Source organism: Telopea speciosissima, chromosome 8 (assembly GCF_018873765.1).
Source record: "Telopea speciosissima isolate NSW1024214 ecotype Mountain lineage chromosome 8, Tspe_v1, whole genome shotgun sequence".
NCBI classification, from domain to species: Eukaryota; Viridiplantae; Streptophyta; class Magnoliopsida; order Proteales; family Proteaceae; genus Telopea; species Telopea speciosissima.
In genome coordinates this window covers 16,642,513-16,659,237 of record NC_057923.1, presented here as the reverse complement: position 1 = coordinate 16,659,237, position 16,725 = coordinate 16,642,513, and the positions used below count along the sequence as shown (strand labels likewise).

Here is a 16,725-nt window from a genome sequence, read left to right as displayed (position 1 = left end):
CAAAGGATATCTGACCGACCCAAAACATCCACATACCTCAGGTTTGGTAGCAGGGATTGGCGTTATATGATGTGAGGCATGAAACATACTAAAGTGATATAAACTGGAGTTTTGGAACCAGATTGCTGACCAAGACAAAGAAAAACATATCAATAAATGATAAGAAATGATATCAGAAAATCTCAAATAAATAACAGAAGATAATAACCTAGCGTCACCATGTGGTTGTTTTTATGTTCTAATAACTGAATATTCTATAACAAGTCCCAAACAATAAGAACGGAGAAAAGCGGTTGGCAAATGGAAAGATACCTCACCTTTATCAAAGTACGGAAGAAATATACCCCTTACAGCCTGCCTGCAGCAAGCCAAGCATGCAAGTATGACCATGCATAGACAGAAGAGAAGAAAAGAAAAAACAATTAAAATGATTCCATTCTGACTTCATATTGAGTAAATTCAGAATCAGAAGAGTGTTTAAAAAAATGTCTTTTCATCGGGACACATTTAATGTTAACTTACAATGACAGTAACCATAAAAAATATAAAGCCGAAGAAGCTAAAAACAGAATAAAAGGGGGCATATGAAGTTTTCTAACCACTGTATACAGTCTACACTTCACATTACCCAACTCAAGCTCCTAGGCAAAAGGTAGAACAAAGGGATACATGCAATAGTCATCTTATTGCATGTTTATAAATCTTCCCTTCCCCCTCCACTCCCTGCCAAAAAAAAATCTGTCCAAACAAGTCACATAGACCAGAAGATTAATGGCATCACATTACAATGAATTCAGATGTAGGAAGCTAGGAGCTCTCCTAGGTTATTAGAGAGCATTGTGACTGGTTCAGAAAGTGCAATTTGTGAAATGAAAATAGACTGAAATTGATGTCAATCAACTCGATCCTCTCTGGCTGATGCAAATGCCATGGTTCCCTTGCAGTAATGGATTAGTAAAACAGGAAAACAAAGATAGCAATAAAGAGCAAATGTCCTTTAACTCTTGATGTGCCTCAAGTAAGTAGAACTTGAAGGTTGGTTCAACAAGCACTGAAACAAAAAATTTGAAAGCACTTCATGGGGAACATAGAATAATCTATTCATTTATGTAGACCGAAGAGCATAGAAAGATAATCCTGTACAACATTCTTAAATCATGAAGTGGGAGTTCAAACTCTATGTGAATTATGGTAGCAAGGTCAGTATTCTCACCCATATTATTAGCCCTAATGTTGTCACAATGCAATGTTATGAAGGTAAACTTAACTGCAATTAGATGCCAAGATCTGATAGTTTGACACTGGACCACGTAATGATGATTTGCTTCTTAATAATCCACATGCCAACTTTCTCCTTCCAGGCTTGTCTGACCATAGCCCTTGCCATCTCCTGATTCAACCCTACTCTTCCTTTGGGCCTAAGCCTTTCAAGTTTTTTGACATGTGGTCTTCCCATTCTAGCTTCCTCCCCACTGTTTGTGAAGCTTGGTTCAAGCCCAAGCCTGTGCACTGTTTCTCCCTCCCTCTCCTCGCTTTTGCTAAGAAGCTTCGCAACTCCAAGGAAGCTCTTAAAGCTTGGAACTTGTCCTTATTCAGCAATATCTCCTCCCATGTGGCCTCTTGCTGCACCAGCCTCTCTCGTCCAGTCCAATCTCCAAGCTGACATGCTCAACCCTCTGTTGGCTGAAGAGGAGAAGCGTCTCTCTCTTGAGCTCTCCTCCCTCTCCCCCCCTTGAAGAGAGCTTCCTTCACCAAAAGTCCCCCATAAGGTGGCTTGATCTCGAGGAGTTGGAATTTAAGAGATGAAGATGAGGAAGAAGATGAGAGAAGAAGACAAAGAAAGAGAGGAGAGATAGTTCGGTGGAATGTTGTGTGTTGGAGAGATTACTCCTCCACGCGTTAGGTGACTTCATTTATAATATGAAAGAAATTACATACACCTCCCTAGGGAGGTAAAAGATAAAAAAAGGGAAATTACAATATAAGGAAACTAGTTAACAAACTAGTTCCTAAAATACCCTTACTACACAAACTCTAACACTCTAATTGAGCCTACTTCCACCAATCCTTGAAAGCCCACACTAATTCTAATTCTATTCCCTTACTCCTCACTTGAGACGGCACCCCTCTTACGTCTTTCCATGGCATCAAGAAGGACGTCGTCTCCCATTTCTCCTCCCTCTTCTGCCCTCCCCCCCCCCCTCCCCCCTCCCCCCCTCCCTCCTCCCTCCTGACCTCATCAATAAATTTGTCCCTCCCTCTCTCCGGGATTCCCTCCAATCTATCCCCTTTGAGGAGGAAATCCTCAAACCAGTCTTATCCCATAAATCCAATAGGCCCCTAGTGCTGATGGATTCAATATGGGATTCTACTCCTCCTACTGGGACATCCTCAAAGATGACCTTGTCCATGCTATTCGTAGCTTCTTCTTCAATCCCAGCCAACTCCCCATAATTAATCAAACATTCCTTTGCCTCAATCCTAAGAAAGAGGGATCCTCATCCTTGACTGACTTTAGACCAATCTCCCTTTGCAACCTTCTCTGCAAATTCATTGCCAAAATCCTAGCTAATCGGCTCCAGCTTGTTGTCCCCTCTCTTGTCAGCCACAATCAATCAACCTTCATTTCTGGCAGAAGCATTGCTGACAATATTCTCCTCTGCTCGGAAATAGTCTGAGGTTTCAATCGTAAATCGCACTACCCTGCCGCCCTCATGAAAATTGACATCCACAAGGCCTTTAATTCCCTTCATTGGGATTTTATTTGTGATGTCCTAACCCAGATGTCCTTCCTGCCATTTTTTGTCCATTGGATCCACTATTGCATCTCCTCCCCTTTCTTCTCAGTCATTGTCAATGGCTCCCCTATAGGTTTCTTCCCTTCCAAAGTTGGAATGCTCCAGGGCTGCCCGCTTTGTCCTTTTCTCTTTTCCCTTGCCCTTGAGGTCCTATCGAGAAGCATTCAGGCTAAAACCGACCAGCATCTCATTTCCCCCATTCCAAAGTGCAAAAACCTCAACATTACCCATCTTGCCTTTGCTGATGATATTATGATCTTCTCCAAGGCCTCTCCCTCTTCTATCTCCGCCATGATGTCCTCCCTGCAACTTTTTGAGAGACTCTCTAGTCTCTGAATCAATCTCCTAAAATCCCATATTTTCCTCTCTGGACTCAGACAAGGAAACCCTTCTCCGCCTTACTGGGTTCACTCATGGATCCCTTCACGTAAAATATCTCAATCTCCCTTTAATCCCTGGTAGGCTGACCAGTCATCACTAGTCACTACACTCCTATGCTGGATCTCATCCGTAAAAGACTCCAGCTTTGGAAGGGCAAACTCCTTTCCTTTGCAGGTGGGATTGTTCTGATCAAATCAGTCCTTCAATCTTCCTACATTTACTGGTGCAATATTTATGGTCTTCCAAAATCCACCATCTCTGCCATAGAATCCCTCTTTTGATCCTTCTTGTGGAAAGGTAAGGAATCCTCAAAATTTCTTCACCTGATTAACTGGGCTTCCATTTGTCTCCCAATATCCGAAGGTGGCCTTGGCATACGCCGAATCTGGGATTATAACATTGTTGGCATTCTCAAACTAATAAAAAAAATCTCCTCTAAGCACGACTCTATTTAGGTTAACTGGGTCAACTCCTACCTTCTCAAGCAGGACTCCATTTGAACGGTCCCCCATCCTGTTGATCCCTCCTGATTCTAGCACAAGATCCTCCTCCTCTACCCCTTAGCCCTTTCAGCTACCTCCTCAACGAAAGGCAATAGGACTTCTATTTCCCTCTGGCATCCCCTTGGAGTCCTCTACAATATCCTTGGTGCTCGCTCGGTTTATTCCTCTGGCATTCCTAAATCTGTCCCTCTCTCCACAATCATCTCCCTTGGATCCTGGTCCCCCCCCCCCCATTACTTGAGTCCCCTCTCCTAAAGGGCTTTTTAGCTCTTCCTCAGCTTGGGACTTTGTCAAACTTCATGCCCCCGATCCCCTGGTTCAATATTGTTTGGTTTAAAGGCCACATCCCCCACCACAGCTTTCACGTTTGGAGAATCCTTAGCTATTGCCTCCCCACCCAATCATTTCTTCTCCACCGCCACATCCCTGTTTCCCCCTCTTGTGCTCTTTGTTGGAATGGTATTAAGGACATCAACCACCTTTTTTTTCTCTTGACCTTTAGCCCTAACCATCTGGAAAAAAGCCTTGGCCTCTATTTGGCACTGTAGCAGGAGACCCCTCCCATTTGCAAGGGAGTGGCTTTGGTTGAGTATGGTCTTTCCAGGTAGTACAATCTGTGATACCGTCAGCAAGCTTGTGTTTGGGGCTGCTATATGCATATATCCCACATTTGGATGGAGCGAATCTTAGAAGATGGACCTCCAACTCTCACTCTATCGACATGATTTGGAAAGCCATCTTCTTTGATGTTAGCTCTAAGCTTCACATGCTCCCTTTAAGCCTCTTGTTGATACCCCAAGGAACATGCATATTGTTGTGATCCGGGGTTTTGATGTTTCCCTTTTTTGTTCTGATGGCCCGGCTCTTTAGGGCTTGTCTCGTTGTATAGCTCCCCCCCCCCCCTTTCCTTGTGTATTCTCCCCCCCCCCCCTCTCTCTTCTCCCTTTTGGTAATGAATTTGTTATTCACAAAAAAAAAATCCACAATATTAAGTCGGACAAAAAAAAAAGTTGGCCATTGTGCATCAAAGTAGCCAGCTTAGTAGACATTGTGATGCAGATTTCAGTGGTCAATATGAAGCATAGAAAGAGGACCCACGGCTGTTTGAAATAAGCCTCTTTTGTTGGTCTCCAGTTCTTAAAAACTGAACCAGTATTTGGTTTGGTTTGAACCAATGGTTCAATGGATGGGTTCAAGTCTAATCCTGGGCTAGTAGTGAGTTTATTTAATTATGTATTTAATGATTGTTAGTTGTTGAGTCATGCTGGGGCAGTTCATATAAGTTGCAGCTTGGGTTTTGAAATTCCTTAACTAGTTTCCTAGTTATTTCAGGTTACTCTAATAGCAGCCCACGCAGGGAGTTTCCTAATTAGTCTTTGTTTTGTTTTTAGTTTCTTCTTAAGAGTCTGACTCTGTCCAATCGTGGTCAAGTCTTAACTGGTTATAGATGCATGTCAAGGGCAAATCCTCCACACGATTTTGAGAGAAGATATGGCTTCAACGGTTCAGCCCCTCTGTTCTGTGGTAATTCAATTCCAGCCCCTGCTGTAGTGATTCAGTAGGTCTAATTGGCAGTGATTCCAATCAAGGCTTTGGTGGTGATTCCAAAGCCATATCCCCTTTCTGTTACTTATTTTCTCTTTCTACTTCTTTCTCAACTTATCAGGTCAGTTCTCACTCCTTTGCTGTGCTTTTTTTTTTTTTTTGGCTGGGAGGGGGGGGGACAATAAATAATTCATTACCAAAGAGAGAGAGAACAGGGGCCCCCCGACTAGCAGGGAAGAAGAAAAAAATACAGCAATACATCAAGCAAAACAAAACCCAATCCTCAAGAGGACGGGTGTAAGAAGGAGGTGGAAAGGCCCCAGGATACAACAATTTGCCTGTTCAGGGGTGTCTCGGCAAGAAGATGAGACCAAAGCTAGCTTGCTTTTGATGTCAAACGAGATGTAGTCCCAAATAAGCTGGAGAGATCTTGATCCAGAAGACAATTTTCTGATGTTATGCTCTGATGCAAGCCATCCACCAGCCAATAGGCCAGCACGCCTATTCTCCAAAAAAGCCCAACCCAAAACTCCCAAGTCCAGCCCATAAATCTCGGTCTAGGCTGGCCAGGGCACACTCCAAGCCCCTACGGTTCTGCTGATGTGCATCTAGTGGCCTTGCTGGGAAGCCACTAGAATATCTCTAGTTCTCCTAGTTTCTAGTGCTTGACTTTGTATTCTGAGGCATGTTTATGAGCCTTTTCTTAGTCCTAGGACTATTAATTAGTCTTTTCAGTTTTCTAAGAAGTAGTCAAAGAGTCTAGTGCTAAGTTTTAATTTTGCTTTGGTCTTTTCACTTTGACTTCTTGGGAATTACTTTTGTCTTGGAATCCCAAAAGTCCATTTACTGTATTTTGTAGTTTCAAGAGGCATTTAGCCTCCATAACTTGGACTATATAAAGAGAAACCGTGGGAGCCTTTCTAGCATGGTAGACGGTTCTCGCACCATGCACACTTGAATCCTTGTCCACCGCGCCTCCTCCCTGCGCCATCGTTTCCGCCGCTGCCTGTTGCCGCCGACCCTTCTCTCTCTCGGCGTCATCCCTGCAGCCGCCTCCTCTGACTTGCCGCGACCCACCGTTGCTGCGCCATCTCCGCCTAGCCCTCCTCTTGCGGCACACCTTTGCCGCAACCTTCGTCACCGCACCAAATCCGTCGGACCTTCCTTCTGCCGGCGTGCCCTTGCCGCGACACTGTCGCCACACCACATCTAGCTGGCCCTCATCTTGCCGGCGTGCCATTGTTGCGACACTATTGCCGCACCACATCCATCGGCCCTCCTTGCCGGTGCTGCCATCGCCGTGGTCCATTGATCACCGCGTCTCTTCGCCGATCTCTCCGCAGTAGGTGTTGCTGCCTTCTTCTTGCGCTACTTCTGTAACCTCTTCTCTGCGGTTCTCATGGGTGATAAGAATACCAGTACCATTTCTTCTGGAAATTCTACAGGGCAAATTATTGGTCGCTCTAGCACCAATGGGCATCCCTCACTCCAGCCTGGAGCTATTAAACTCAATGGCCACAACTATCTCACTTGGTCCCGAGCATGTGCCCTCATACTCCGAGGGCACAACTATTCTGGCTTTCTTACAGGGGTTACTCCTAAACCAGTTGATCCTATAACCCTGACTACTTGTTTGTCCAATGATGCATTGGTCATGTCGTTCCTGTTGAACTCGATGGAGCCCTCTATTAGTCCTAGCTTTGTGTTACTTAATTCGGCCAAGGAATTATGGGACGCTGTTCGCCAGCACTACTCCTCGGCTGGAAATTATGCCCAGATTTATGAGATACGACGTCAGGTTCGTAATATTACTCAGAAGGAACTCACTCATATGACATACTATTCTGCCCTGACTACTCTCTGGCAACAACTGGACTTCTAACATCCAGGTTCTATGGTGTGCCCTAATGATGCTGGTACCACAAAAGAAACGAGAAATGGAGCACGTATACAATTTCCTAACTGGCCTCAACCTAAGTATGACCAGGTTAGGTACAAATTTTGGGACATGACATCTTTCCCACTCTCCTTCAGGCTTATAATTTGGTTCAATCTGAGGAGCACCGCCGGACTGTTATGATGCTTGTCGTTCCTCCTGTTAGGTCTGCCCTACTAACTACACCGGCTCCATCTACTTTGGCTCCTACCGACATCTCCAAAACTTCCACTACAGCACGGGCACCTGTTATGTGTGATTATTGTGGTCGCCCCCATTACACTCGAGAAACATGTTGGAAGCTGCATGGGCACCCTAAAACTGGGCGTAACCCTAAATCAAGCGGTAATCGTTCCCAGGCACATCTCACTGTGAGACTTCTGATGTTGCACCTCCTACTGTGGCGCCCTTCTCTCCGGATCAAATGGCTGCTATTTAAAAATTAGTGACACAATTAACCTCTACTTCTACCTCTTCCCCTGGATCTTTATCGTCTCCATTTATCTGCCCCTCCATTTCCTCCATTACATCTCATAGGGGGCGGAAATGACCACCCTACCCCCTGCCCGAACACACTGCCCGGGTGGGGTCCACTCCCCCCTATTAGATGTAATAGAGGAAATGGAGGGGCAGATAAATGGAGACGATAATTTTCCCTCTTCCCCTGCATCAAATTTGGCTCAATCAGGTAATTTCCTTGTTTCCTCCTTGAGTCCTTTGTGGTTGGTTGACTCTGGTGCCACAGATCATATGACTATTAACTCTGAGGTATTCCCGTACCTACACCCCTAGCTCTGGGCGGGATAAGGTATGTGTTGCCGATGGGTCTATGTCTTCTATATCTGGTAAAGGTTCCGTTTTAGGTTCTCCACATCTTTCCCTTTCTTCTGCCTGACATGTTCCCAAATTATGTGTGAATTTATTATCAATTTATCGCCTTACTACTGAGTTGAATTGTTCTGTTCATTTTTTCTCTACCCACTGTTAGTTTCAGGATCTGGTGATGGGCACAACGATTGGGTATGGTCGGGTCCGTGATGGTCTCTACTACTTGGATTCTCCTCCATCCGCACCCCTTCCATCCTCTGCTCACACCCTACAGTCTAATAGTGCCTTGACCAAGCTTCAACACTGGCATCATCATTTGGGACACCCTGGTTTTCATATTTTGCGTTCTTTATTTCCAGACTTGGTTAAAATTTGAGGTTTGGAACAGCTTCATTGTGATGTGTGTGAATTTGCAAAGCATACTAGAGATTCTTACCCTGTTAGTGATGTTAAATGTGAAATTCCTTTTTCTACAATTCATTCTGATGTGTGGGTAATGTAGGACAGGAATGAAGATTCAACCAGTCCCAAAACAGGATCTGAAATCAGGAAAAAAGGCTCAGTTCTATAGGGATAAGGTTGGGTTGGACTGGTGGATTAATCGATAGGCTTAAGGTAAAGGTAAGGTATGGGAATAGGTCTGGAATGATAGGGAGGTCAAGGGATTAGGCAAACAGATCTGCAGCAGGGCAGTTGTCTCTGCCGATTTGGTCTGCAGGCTGGGAAAGTGGGGTTTGATGGGTTTAGGGAGATTTCTTGTGGAAGGTGATCTGCAGGTCAGATGGGGCTAACAAGGGGATTGAGTGGAGGTCTTTGAGGGGGAAGGTTTGCTGAAAAGCTTGAAGAAAACTAATGGCCGGATAGGGCAGGAGAGAGAGGGAATGGAATTAGAAGGTTAGTCAAAAATAGAAGGTAACCTGGGAATGAAGGTCTGGGCAGCAGCAATGGAGCTTGGTTGAAGGATGAGAAGAAGAAGGTAATTACGGAAATCTGTAAATTACTCACTTGAAAAAAAAAAACTGATCTTCAAAACAATAGCAGCTTGAAGATTGAAGGAAGAATGTATCTCCCGATCTGAACAGATGCAAGGAGTGAAGAAGAAGAACCTCCCAATCTTAACAGATGCAAGGAGTCACTGGAGATCCACCAGCCCTGCATCTTGATGTTACTCACAAGGCAAACTCATGTAGAGCTCAACAGCAGCAGCAATGGCAGCAGCAAAACAAATTTTTTTTCAAAACTAAAAACTAAGTAGCTCTTAGCCCCCCCCCCCCCTTGGCTTTTATTTATAATCTTTGAATGAGGTTACATAGCACTATCAACAACTAGGTTGATGTGAAGACTTTCTAATTTCAAAAATAGAAACTAACTACCAATTACAAAATAGAAAGTACTAACTTCTAATTATGAAAATAGAAACTAACTAAAGCAACTAAGTTTCTAAAATATAAAAGGCAGCTTGACTGGTCAAAGGCCAGCTGGCTCCTCTAAGGGCTGTGACACTGTTCACGTGAACAGTGTTTCCTGGTTCAGAACTGGTCCAATACTTGGGCTGGTTCGATCTGCAGCAGTGGGGTCCCTCTAGGACCGTTGATCATAATGGATTTCGTTGGTTTGTCACTTTTATTGATAATTGCACACGTCTCACTTGGGTTTATCTTTTGCATAATAACTCGAAAGGAGAGGCTCTGGCAGCTTTCTCTAATTTTTATGGTAGCTGCACGAATTCTATTGCTGAGCTGAGAGCCATGAGGGATGGCTTAACCCTATGTCAGGCCTTGGGCTATAGGGATGTGGTGGTTAACTCGGACTCTACTTCAACGGTCAGAATGATAACCCAGAAAAGGTGCAACTTGTAGAAGGGCTGGTATTGGTTTCAGGAGATTTTGACTATGGTGTCGGATGGCCGAACCTCTGTGACCTTCTCTTTTCGGGAGAGTAACGGGGCAGCTAACTGGCTAGCTAATCAAGCCTGTGATTCAGGTGTGTCTTGCACCTTCCATCAGGACTGTATTCCCACAGGTAAGCTTCAAGTAATTCTAAGGGAAGACAAGGCTGGACTGCCGGTCCTTAGGAAGTAGGTTCTTTTTGGTGTTTTGTAAGGGCGTTGAGTGGTTTCAGCCTGTGAGAGTTAAATGTATTGGGAAGGGGTAAGGCGGAATGTCCCCCCCGTGTATTATTTGTTTCTTCTTTGAGAGCAATAAAATTCTAGGGGCTTACCTGGGCCCCAGGTAATATTCGGGCCAAAAAAAAAAATCGTTTCATGCTATGATTCGTACCCAATTTAATGCCACTGTTCGGGTCCTTAGAAGTGACCATGGGACTGAATATCTTGAGGGTGATTTCCAACAATACCTTCTTTCCCATGGCATTCTATCTCAAACTTCATGTGTCCATACTCCAAAACAAAATGGCATCCCTGAGAGGAAAAATCGTCATCTCTTAGATGTTACCCGGGCCTTAATGTTCACTACAGGGGTTCCGAAAACCTATTAGGGTGATGTTGCTCTTACAGCTGCTTACTTTATTAATCGGGTTCCCTCTAGTGTTCTTAATTTTAAGACGCCCCTTTCCTTTCTCCCAGATCCAACTATTGCTTCCTCTTTACCTCCAAAAATATTTGGGTGTGTCTGCTTTGCTCATAACTCGTCCCCCTCCAGATCCAAATTGGATCCTCGTGCTATACGGTGTATTTTTTTGGGGTATTCGGCCTCTCAGAAAGGATATAAATGTTATCATCCTCCTTCCCGCGGCCTTTATGTTACCCTTGATGTTACTGTCTATGAATCTGAACCGTATTATATGACACCTCTTCAGGGGGAGAGTCTTGAGGAAGAAGAGTTGTCTATTCCTATACCTTCACTTATTGTTGGAAGGCTTCCTACTCTAGTTATTTCTGCTCAGGGGGAGAAATCTTCCGTCCCTGTCCCAGATGTGATCACTTATACTCTAAACAAATCCAGGCGAAAGGATACCATGGCTGATCCGCAACCATTACCCATTGTGGTGCCTCCCCCAGATCCACTCTCTCCATTAGGTAACATCTCTCCAACTACTCCTATTATTGATTCTGCTCCTATTTCTACTGCTGCCCTTGATGACCGACCTATTGCTCATAGGAAGGGAGTCCGCTCATGCACCCAACATCCTATTAATCACTTTGTCTCATAATAATTCTTTATCTCGCTCCCATCAGGCATTTGTCTCTTCGCTGTCTTCTATGTCTATTCCACAGGATTGGAAGGAAGCCATCAAAGATCCAAAATGGAAGGCTGCCATGGTCGAGGAAATGCAAGCCTTGGAAAAAAATGGCACCTGGGAACTTACCCCCCCCCCCGTCCCACAGGGAAGAAGTTAGTAGGCTGCAAGTGGGTTTTCACAGTAAAGCAGAAAACTGATGGTACTGTTGAGAGGTACAAAACACGCCTGGTTGCAAAGGGTTTCACACAAACCTATGGGATCGATTATCAGGAGACCTTTGCCCCCATAGCAAAGATGAACACGGTTGGGGCATTACTATCTTGTGCTGCCAACTTAGGTTGGAATCTCCAACAATTGGATGTCAAGAATGCCTTCTTGAATGGCGATCTTGAAGAAGAGGTTTATATGGATTTGCCTCCTGGGTTCTCATTTCCTTCTGTTGTTGGTCAAGTCTATAGATAGAAAAAATCTTTGTATGGCCTCAAACAATCTCCCAAGGCCTGGTTTGGTCGTTTTTTGAAGGCAATGCAGAAGTTCGGATATCGTCAAAGTCAGGTTGATCATACTTTGTTTGTGAAGAAGAATGGGACCACAATTACTGCCCTCATTGTCTATGTCGATGACATAGTGATTATAGGAAATAATAATGAGGAAATCTCCCATTTGAAGTCCTTGCTTGCGGGAGAGTTTGAGACCAAGGATTTGGGTTCTCTTCGCTATTTTCTAGGAATTGAAGTGGCTAGATCTGATAAGGGCATCTTTATTTCTCAGAGAAAGTATGTCTTAGACCTTCTCCAAGACACTGGTATGCTAGGGTGTAAACCTGCTGACTCCCCTATTGAGGTAAATCATCAGCAGTGTAATGGTATGGGTGATCTAGTAGATAAAGAACAATACCAGAGACTTGTTGGTTGGTTGATTTATTTGTCCCATACTAGACTTGACATTGCTTATACCGTGGGATCCCAGGACAGTTCACCTTGAAGCAGTCAATCGCATATTGCGATATTTGAAATCTGCCTCTGGGAAGGGACTCTTTTTTTCTAGTAATGGACACCTCCGACTTGAGATCTTCACTGATACTGACTGGGCAGGCTCCATTGACGACAGGCATTCTACTTCTGGGTATTGCTCCTTTCTCGGTGGCAATGTTGTCACATGGCGGAGTAAAAAACAGTCTGTTGTCTCCTGCTCAAGTGCAGAAGCTGAGTTCCGTGCTATGGCTCAAGGCATCTGCAAATTGATGTGGCTTAAAGAGATTTTGGGTGATTTGGGAGTTGTTACTGAAGATCCCATGCGCCTTTACAATGATAACAAGGCAGCCATCAGTATTGCCCATAATCTTGTCAAGCACGACCGCACCAAACATGTTGAGATCGATAGACACTTCATTAAAGAGAAGCTTGAAGAAGGAGTGATTTGCATCCCTTTTGTTAGTACAGAAAATCAGTTAGCTGACGTTTTTACCAAGGGCCTTAATTGTAGGATATTCCAGCCATTGGTCTCCAAATCGGGCATGTTTGATATCTTCGCACCAACTTGAGGGGGAGTGTTGAGAATCGTAGGATTGGAATATTTTCTCTTTGTGTTGGGGTTTGTTTGGGGTTTTATTTATTTATCCCTTTTTACTATTTTGCCCTTGGGTCTGTAACCATTATAAATAAAGTGGACCTCTGTCATTAGTGACAAGTCAATTCATTCTTCTAACTCTGATCTTGAACTTCTCCCCTACCTAAAGATTGTCTAGAAATGTAACGCAAGGCATTCCAAACTGCTGTAAGCAACGGGGAGGAGGAAGACTGAGGGGCCCAATCACTTAGAGCAATGATATCAGCAACTATGGAGTAATAAGGGAGACTAGAGCTATAGATAACCCTGGAGTGGGAGGGGGACCAGGGGACCAAGTATAGGATGATGCCCATAGGGTGCCAGTGGTTAAACCAAAGGGAGGTGGTTGTGTCGTCGCCAATTTGGGAGGAAATGGTCCCAAGGGCCAAGGGCCGAAGTTCAAAATCTTCCGCCAAACCCAAGAAGCATCAGGAGAGGTAAGAGCAATCCAAATGGAGTCAGTGTGGAGGAGACCCGAGAAAACCCAATCAAACAAAATGCTATGGTTCTTAGAGACAATCTTCCAAATCAATTTGATTACACCCGCTTTTTACTTCTTTGATTCTTCTTAGACCAAGACCACCCTCTTTTATAGGGAGGCAGACAGCAGCCCAGCTGATGGGTGAACGAATTTGGTAGTATTAGAGCCTTTCTACAAGAAGGTAGACATGAGGGATTCCAAATCTTTAATGGTAGATAGAGGGAGAACAAAACAGCTGGACCAATAAACGTAACATGACTGAAGGACCGATCTGATAAGAATCAATTGGCCAGAGTATGAAAGAAGTCTACCTTTCCACGGTTGAAGCTTCTTGCCAATGAGATCAAGTATGGGAGTGCAGATGTGGGCTGATAATCTGGCTGGAATCAGAGGTAGGCCCATGTGCTTGACCGGAAATTGCCCAATGCAGAAACCAGTCTTCTGAGTAAAGGTTGCTTGGTCAGTATCATAAACACCAGCCAAGAACAAGAGGGACTTCTCAGGATCGACATGGAGGCCTGACAAATCCTCGAAGGACTGAAGACAAGACATAATTGTCTCAAGGGAGACAATGTATGTTTTAGAGAAGATTTTAAGATCATTTGCAAAGACCAGGTGGGTGAGCTTGAGCACCTTGCACTTAGGAATTGGAGAAATGAGTTGTTGGTCAATGCAATGATGGAGGCTCCTTGAGAGGACTTCAAGAGCAAGGGTGAAAAAGTAGGTAGATAAGGGGCATCCCTGATGAATTCCCACCGATGAAGAAAATAGCCTGCCAGACTATCGTTGACCAAAACTGAGAACTGAGTAGAGATACACTGGTGGACCCAATTGATGAAGGACTGAGGAAAAGCCTTCTTTGACATGACCTTTGAGATGAAATCCCACCGTAAGGAGTCAAAGGCTTCGTAGATGTCACTCTTCATTAGGGTTGTAGGGGAATTGAGATCTTCTATCAAATCCTCAGACTATCTCATTGCAAAAACGGATATTGTCTGAGATGTTTCTACAAGAAATAAAGGCCAACTGATTATGACTAACAAGAGAGTCAACCACCAATTTTAACATGTTGGCAAGAATCTTGGCAATAAACTTGTATAAGAGATTACACAGAGATATGGGCCTGAAGTCAAACATAGCTAAGGCACCCTCCTTCTTGGGAATGAGGCAAATGAAGGTGTGATTGATTCCCTTGATTTGACTTGGATTGTAAAAGAAACTCCTGATGGCCTGGAAGAGGTCATATTTGATAATGTCCCAAGAGGAGAAGAAGAAACTCATACTAAACCCATCCGGACTGGAAGATCTATTGACTTTGTGAGAGCGGACAGTAGCAATGATTTTATCCTCAGGGATAGCCTGTAAGGAACTGATGAAATGAATGGGAAAAAACTTGTTGAGCAGGTTGTCAGAGGTGGAGCCAGGGGAGATCAAAGGATGCTTGAACAGCTCCTTGAAATAATTCACAGCCTTATGTTTTTTTGTCTTCCACACTGTGAAGAGGAGTGCCATCCGATGCCACCAACATGGGGATGGAGTTAGAGTTTGTGCTGGACTTCAAAGACCTGGGGAAGTAAGCTGAATTCGAATCACCAAGTTCCAGCCACTTAATTTTGGATTTCTATCTTAGGAAGCTTTCCTCTTGGGAAAGTAATGAGGAGAGCTCCAAACATAGAACATTTTCTTAATCCTCTAGAGGAACATTGTGAGTATCTAGTTGGAGACTTGACTAAATGGTAGATAATTTGTCCTTATACTCCAAAACCTGCAAAGATATATTCCCAAAAGTGCTGGAATTCCAAACTTTATGGGCACATTTCACATTCCTGAGTTTTCTAGAAAAAGCAATGAGAGGGGATGAATACGCTTGAACAGGCTTGTCCCAAGCTTACTAATAATGGTGAGAAAATCAGGATGGGATGACCACATATCAAAAAGTTTGAATGGTTTTGAGCCAAAGGAGGTATAAGGTTGAATAAGAAGAGAGATGGGGCAATGGTCAGAAATACCCGGGGTGACGAACGTTGCATGCGAGGAGGGGAAGGAGGACAGCCAAGCTTCATTGACCAGCACTCTATCAAGTTTGCAAGCTATCCGGGTGTCACTGCTTCTTCTGTTGTGCCATGTGAACTTGCAACCAAACCCTCTCAAGTCATTAACCCCAATGTCTTCAATGAATTCATTGACAGCCTCAATTGTGGCAATGTCGAATCTGTCTCCTTTTGCATGACTGTAGCGGATGACATTGAAGTCACCAGCCAAACCTCAAGGGAGGGAACCAGCCTGGATGGCAATGGAGGGAAGATCATTCCAAAGGGAATTTCTCTCTGAGGGACTGTTGGAAGCATAAGTGGCAGTGAATAAAAAGCTGGAATTCCCTAGGATGTCGGTGTTGTTGAGGTGGAGGAAATGAGGGTGAGATGGATTTTGGAAGGATCCCACAGAAACCAGAGGTGACCATTATGGCGATGGTACTAGTTAGCAATGAGAGACCAGCCAGGGGCAATGGATGCCGCTATACGGGGGGCATTTGATTCTTGAACACGGGTTCAATAAGGCAACAAAAAACCGAGTGCAGGAGCTTGATGTGCAAATGGATCTCAGAGTGCTTTGAAGGGGAGTTGAGACCCTTGGTATTTTGGTAGTCCAATCAATCAGGAGTTGGACACCCCTGCTGTAGTGATTCAGTAGGTCCGATTGCGGTGATTCCAATCAAGGCTTTGGTGGTGATTCCAAAGTCATATCCCCTTTCTCTTCCTATTCGTCTTTCTACTTATTTCTCAACTTATCAGATCAGTTCTTACTCCTTTCCTGCGCATGTTACTTTCCTAAATTCTATCCATAGTTAAATATCATTCAGTTGATTGTGGTTCATGATCTTAATCTCAGAATTTTCCACTCAGTTTATCTTTTCTAATTCCTGTTTCAGAATCTGTTTTCAAAATTCTATCTTGCCATTGAATTTTTCTGTTTTCCAGTGTTCCTTGTTTCAATAGGAAAACTCCAGATCTTCAAATCTGTCCATTGGATCTGCCTTACATTTTGAAGTAATATTCCTCTAATTAAGCAGAGCACTCAACCAGAAATTATAGACCATCAGATCTGTTTTCTGCAAGTTATTGATTTTTCGCCTTGGCACAACGCTAAGGTTGCTCTATTACACCCTAGTGGTCGCAGATTCGAGTCCAGAAACAGCCTCTTCGCAAAGCGGGGGTAAGGCTGTGCACATTATGACCCTCCCCAGACCCCACAATGGTGTGAGCCTTATGCACTAGGTATGCCCCCTTTTTTATAGAAGTTTCAGGTTTCCAAATTTATTAATTGTTATTGATTCTCCAATTCATATAGTCATTTCCACCTCAAATATGTGTGTGCATACAATGGTGTAGTTGGTTATTTGGTTAGCTTTAGTTGCATAATTGTATGAAGAGTTAGGTTGAAGTC

General features: G+C 44.0%; 1 protein-coding gene across 2 annotated transcripts in view; it reads right to left on the bottom strand.

Moving 5' to 3' along the window:
* Positions 1-16,725, bottom strand: part of LOC122638410 — a 29,227-nt gene that overhangs the window by 9,679 nt on the left and 2,823 nt on the right. For both annotated transcript variants that reach the window (XM_043831359.1, XM_043831360.1), the window contains exons 4-5: positions 318-358; positions 37-125 (exon numbers count right to left, since the gene is read on the bottom strand). In XM_043831359.1, coding sequence (XP_043687294.1) covers positions 37-125; positions 318-358 — 130 coding nt within the window. The remainder of the gene's footprint in view (positions 1-36; positions 126-317; positions 359-16,725) is intronic.